General features: G+C 59.4%; 1 protein-coding gene across 1 annotated transcript in view; it reads left to right on the plus strand.

Annotated features, from left to right (window-relative positions):
• Nucleotides 1-2,184: 2,184 nt before the first annotated feature.
• Nucleotides 2,185-5,945, plus strand: part of PLP1 (proteolipid protein 1) — a 7,000-nt gene continuing 3,239 nt past the window's right edge. Inside the window, exons 1-3 of the mRNA XM_005419881.1 lie at nucleotides 2,185-2,302; nucleotides 4,557-4,743; nucleotides 5,161-5,422. Coding sequence (XP_005419938.1) covers nucleotides 2,299-2,302; nucleotides 4,557-4,743; nucleotides 5,161-5,422 — 453 coding nt within the window. The 5' untranslated portion in view covers nucleotides 2,185-2,298. The remainder of the gene's footprint in view (nucleotides 2,303-4,556; nucleotides 4,744-5,160; nucleotides 5,423-5,945) is intronic.

Consider the following 5,945-nt stretch of genomic DNA (forward strand, 5'->3'; position numbering starts at 1 on the left):
TATTCATACATCTCATACATGATGCATAAATTCCATTCAAACACAGGATTCTGTCTGGTCAGTGTCAGCTTCTTCTTCTGAATCCTAAAAGCGCCTTCAAGGCAGGAAGAAGTTCATTTCTTCTGACAATAGAGCAATAAATTATTTTTCTCTGAAAGATTCAGGTGTCCTGTGGCTGCTATCTCTCTGTGAGTCCTTTCTTTAAAAAAAATCCTACATAGCATAGTTTCTATTTTAACATTTTTTATAACCTAAAACTATATTTAGCACACTACTCAAGACAATTAATACAGCATAACTTTCTAACACAACACATATAATATTCATTTGAATATTTGTGAAAAGCCAGTCATAAAATAGGCATTTTTCACAAAAGGGAGAGGGATGCAGAAAGGGTTTTCCATCATCCCCGTGGCTCAGGTGCCCCCAGGCTCTGCCCCCCAGTGCAGGCAGGGGCAGTGCCTGGGGTGGGCTCTGGGTGCCCAGGCAGCTGCCTGGGGCAGGGCACTCTCCATGCTGCCACAGGAAAGGCAGCTCCAAACATTTCCTTGTGCATTTTCTTCTCCCTCAAGCCTTAGAAATCCAAGAGGAGGATTTTCCCCTTTTCCCTGTCCTGCAGCCCTGCTCTGGAGCATCCATGGAGCACTGCCAGGAGGTGGGGGCTGATCCCCACTGCCACTCATGACAGGGCCATGGGGTTTCCATCACACTCTTTGTCATCCACCTGCTGACTAAAAGTGCCCAATAACCAAGAATTTTACAGCATTTTCTGCAGGAATCACAGTCCCTCTTAGCTGCTCCCCTTGTGCCCAGTGAGGTAAAATTCCCACTTCCCTCCAGAGTGTTCATAAATGGGAGTCAGCAAACCTGGAATTTCTGTGGAAACAAAAAGAGGGGCTGGAATGTTTTTGCCCCATGTCATATTTTATTCTTTTACCGTCATGTTGCACTTCATATGTTTTATTTATGGGGGACTTTTTATGTAACACTTTTCCCTCCTGGTGGCTGGGGGTGCCTCTGGCCTTCCCTGGGGTGCAGGCAGGGCTCTGCTGGTTTCCAGTGGCTGGAGGGGTTCTGGCTATTTCCAAAGGGGTGCTGCAGGTCTGTCACCTTCCCATGGCCATTTCAGGGCCATCATGGCCAGGTGACATTGCTGCCAGACTACCTGGGTGCCACGTTGGGAGCTAAGGGAGGTGCCACAGTGGTGGCAGAGGCTCCCCCTGCTCTGTTGTCCCCTCCCATTCCACATCTGGCTGAGGACATCAGGCAGCCCCTCTGCAGTGGGAAACTGAGGCAGGGAGGCTGCTGTGGGGCCAGGAGCTGTGCCCCACTGCTGTGGGGTGCATCACAACGCCCTGGCACAGATGCCCAAGTGGTGATTCCCCCCAGCCCCTCCTGTGGGCAAGCCAAGGGGGCTGGTGGGGAAGGGGCAGGCTCCCCAGAGGGTGGCCCAGCCTGGTCCCAGTGTGCCACAGCCCAGCAGTGTCCCCGAGGCCAGGGACAGGCAGGCCCTGGGCACTGCCTGGCACACAGAGGGGCATTGAGGGACACAGCAGGGCTTTGTCCCCCGTGCCTGCCGGGAAGGGCCCGGTTGCCCTCTGCAGGCTCCCCTGGCCCTCTGCTTGCAGGGGACCAGGGGCACCCACGGGATGTGGGGCACCCACGGGATGTGGGGCACCCAAGGGACCAGGCTGCACCTGCCACAGCCCTGGGGCCATGGGGAGCCATGAGTGTCCCCACCAGAATGGCACTGCCCCACGGGGGTCACGGGGCTGGGCAAAGTAGCTGCAAGGTTCCCATCAAAAAGGACAAAACTTCCAGTTTGGAGCCCCCAAAGCTGCATGCAAGTTCCTGGGGTGGGAACCCCTCTTCGCTGCTGCCAGATGCTGGGAATCAGGGAGGTGACAGGGGGACACCACTGCTGACCCACAGGGCCACACTCAATGGGCAGCTCGCACAAACACAGCCTGGTGGGGCTGGGGGATGTCCCAGAGCCACCAAGGAGGGGGGAGCACCCCCTCCCCTGCCCCAGAGTGCTGTCTCCCTTTTGCAAAGCCTTTCTCCCCGGAGGCTGCGCGGGGCCGTTGGCATCACCCGGGAGCTGGCAGCCAAGGGGTGCTGGGGGGCGGGCAGGGCGGGCCCGTGCCTTTAAGGGGGGTGGCTGTCACTCACAGAGCCCTTTTCTTTGCTGGAGAGCGGGACAGGCACCCAGAGGGGCAATCCAGGGCGTGGGACCGGCGGGCAGCACCGAAGCAGCAGAGCCAGAGCGGCGCTCGGGGAGCTGAGCAATCCAGCACCATGGGTGAGTATGAGGGGAGGCTGGGGGACACCTGCGGGGCTGCTGCTGGTGTCTCTGGGGACCTTAGCCCACAGCAGAGCCCACCGAAAGTCTCCTCTGGCACTGGTGAGGTCCTGGTGACCCCGGTGTGCCCATGCCAGCCGTGGGAGCTGCTGAGGGAGGATGCCTTGGCACGGCAGGGATGATGTTTTCTTTCCCAAGGCAGTTTTCTGTCCCCATGTGCTCCTGGGCTGTCTGTGGGGGCAGATGCCATCCCCACAGCCTGTCCCACCCCAGCCCTCACCACATGAGAGCTCCAGCCTGGGGCTGGCAGGAGCTGCAAGGTCCAGGCAGGGCACTGAGCCCGTCACAGCTCGTGCCACTTGGGAGAACAGAGCCACACCTGGTGCCTCAGTTTCCCCACTGATACAGCAGAGCTAATACTCACCGGGGTACCCCTGGGGTTTTAGGGCTGCTCTGTTCCCAGGGGTGCCTTGTTCTGCTGGCCCCCTGCCTCCTCCTCCTGTCTGCAGCACGTTGTTTGGCGCTGGCAGCAGCGGAGCCCGGGTACAAGGCTCAGGATTGTGTGGCACAAGGGCTCTTTCTCCCCTCCTTTCCCTCCCCAGGCTTTCCCCGTGCAGAGGGCTGTGACAGGGAGCCTGTGGGGCCCTGTAGCATCCCAGGGCTCTCAGTCCCCTGGGAATGGAGCTGCTCACTGCCCCAGAGCTGGCACCTCTGTGCCATCTCCCAGGCGGCCAAAAATCAAACCAGGAAAGGCAACTTTGGCCCAGTGAGGGGTCAGAGCCGTGGGTCCCAGCGAGGTTGGATGAAGGAGGCCCCCCCTGGATGTGCTGTGTCCAAGGCAAACAAGAGGGAGGGGTCCCAGCACTCCCCTATAGCGCTGCCTTTGTTCCCTGTTTGCTCTTGGCGTGGGGCAGCCACTGGGGTGGCAGTGCCAGGACAATCCCCCATTGTCCTCGGTGCCACTGCACAACCTTGCTCCCAGTGGGGAGGGCAGGGCTGGCCAGCACCCCACGGCTTTCTTGTCCCCTTGGGGAGGAGATAAGCACTGTGGGGTTTGCGGAGGGAGCGTGGGCTTGGTGTGGGTGCCTTTTGGGCATTCAAGGCAGGAATTCTGTGCCCAGATGGGAGCCACTGCGCCCTGGGCAGTGGGGTGCCAGAGCCCACGTCCTGGGGAAGGGGAGCAGCTTCCCCAGGTGTCACACAGCCAGGGCAGAACCTTATCCCAGCTTAGCTGGAGACAAATGCCGGTGAATGCAAACCCACCTGGCTGTCTGCCCCCAAAGCAGGCAGGACAGCAGCTGGCTGGGCACCTCCAAAGGCAGCCCTCAGGGCAACTGAGCCCATGCTGGAAACTGGCTGGGCACCTCCCAACCCAGCCCACAGGGAAACTGAGCCCATGCTGGAAACTGGCTGGGCACCTCCCAACCCAGCCCACAGGGAAACTGAGCCAACACTCCTGCACGATAGAGCCCCGACGTGCAGGAGGAGCAGGTGCCCATGGCCTCACTGCTGAAAAAACCCAGCATTTAGGCACTCCAAGCAGCACACTGCTGTGTGTCCTTGCTTTCCCTGCAGCTCCTGGAGGACTAAACCTATTACACAAGTGTTGTCATTTGTGGAACTGGCACGGCTCCTTCCTACAAGCACGTCTGCCTGCATAGAGGGGCTGCTGCAGCCCGAGCTGCCTGCGGGGTGCCAGGCAAGGGACCAGTGCCCAGGGTGCCACCTGGATGTCCAGAGTGCTCAGGGTGTGTGCTGGCTCCTGCTGTGCTGCCCCAAGCAGGGCCACCTTGCTGGATCTTCCCTGGGGTTTGATTCTGTGGAGGTGCTGGGCTCCCCTCTATTTTAATGGCAAAACAGAGCTGCAGGCAGCTGTGGTGGCTGCTGTGGTGGCAGTGGGGAGCCCATTAGCAGCTTGTTTGCCAGGTCCCACTGGCATTACGCTATGTCACGCTCTATTTCCATCTGTTTGTCACGGGTCAGCATGGCTGGCTCCTCACAGCCCCTGTGCCCCTCGCTGCCACCATCCCTGGGCACCCTTGGGTGGGCTCCTGAGCTGCTGGGAGAGCTCTCAGGGGAGCTGCTGGGTTTGGCTCTACAGCACTGCAGTGGGTTATTTTTGGGGTTTTCCTTCCACCTGTTTTCCTCCTCCTGCCAGGCACCTTTCTCCCGCTGCACTCATGCTCCTGAGCTGCAGGCTCCAAGCAATCCTTGTCCCAGCAGTCCTGTCCCACCTCTCCTCTTTTCTCCATAGGTTTACTGGAGTGCTGTGCCAGATGTCTCATTGGGGCACCCTTTGCTTCCCTGGTTGCCACTGGCCTGTGCTTCTTTGGGGTGGCACTGTTTTGTGGCTGTGGGCACGAAGCCCTCACAGGCACCGAGCAGCTCATCGAGACCTACTTCTCCAAAAACTACCAGGACTATGAGTTCCTCCTCGATGTGTAAGTACCCTGCTGCAGAGCACCCACCTCACAGCTTTGTTGTGCTCTGTGCCAGGCTGAGGTGTCTGGCTGGGCTGGCCAGGGCCAGGCTCTCACTGGGCACCAGGGAGACCCCAAGCTGCCTTTGCCCAAGGCTCCATGGCAGGGTCCAAGGGGCCACTTGTTTTCTTTCACACCAGTTTTATCTGACCCTTGCTAGGTGTCCTGGGTAGAGCTGGACCTTTGCACGGGGTAGGTATGGAGGATGTGGGGGTGTCTGTGGCAGCCTTGCTCCCCACAGCTTTGCCCCAGCTGGCTCCTCCTGTGCCTTCACCCTCTGTTTTGGTCCCCGTGGGGCAGCGTGGGGAGGGGAAGTGGCAGCAGCCAGGGCTGAGCTCTGGCACTCTGAGCATCCCTGCCCACTCCTCTCCCCAACAGCATCCACGGCTTTCAGTACTTCATCTACGGCACAGCTGCCTTCTTCTTCCTCTATGGAGCCCTGCTGCTGGCCGAAGGCTTCTACACCACCGGCGCCGTCCGGCAAATCTTTGGGGACTACAGGACCACCATCTGCGGCAAGGGCCTCAGCGCTACGGTAACTGGGGGCCCGAAAGGGAGGGGAGCGCGAGGCCCCCAGCGAGCTCACTCGTGGCAGCGGGTGTGTCATTGTTTGGGAAAGTGGCTAGGACATCCTGACAAGGTGATCTTAACCGGGGTTTGGCACCCCTTCGCGCGCCCCAGCGGGTTCACCACGCTCCGTGCGGCCAAAGGGCAGGAGACTGAGCCCCTCCGGGTTTTGGGATATCCCAAAGGGAAGCACAGCCCTGCTGTCCTCACCCAGGCTTGCTGTGTTTCCTGGGGACCAAAGCAGCACAAATGGCCACGTTTAATAAAAGTGCTTCATGTTTAAACACAGGCAGGGAGAATCTGAGCATCCCTGCAGTGCTGGCAGCTCAAAGCTCTGTGGCACCCGGTACCCCTGGGGTCGTCCACTCCACTGTGCTTGGTAATCATGACAGAGTGCTGGCAAGGGGGTCCTGTGGCCTGGGGGAGCAGAGGGGCATGGCTGTGGTTCCCTCGGGGGCTGGTTGGGGTGGCACCATGGAGGGAGGGCAGGAGAGCCAGGCTGACATGCCAAGGCAGCTTTTGCAGCTGCCCTCCCTCAGAGAACAAACCCTGCTTGGCCATGGCCACGGTTACCCCCTCCCCTAAACGTGGCAGCA

This window comes from Geospiza fortis, unplaced genomic scaffold (genome assembly GCF_000277835.1).
Source record: "Geospiza fortis unplaced genomic scaffold, GeoFor_1.0 scaffold157, whole genome shotgun sequence".
Classification (NCBI taxonomy): Eukaryota; Metazoa; Chordata; class Aves; order Passeriformes; family Thraupidae; genus Geospiza; species Geospiza fortis.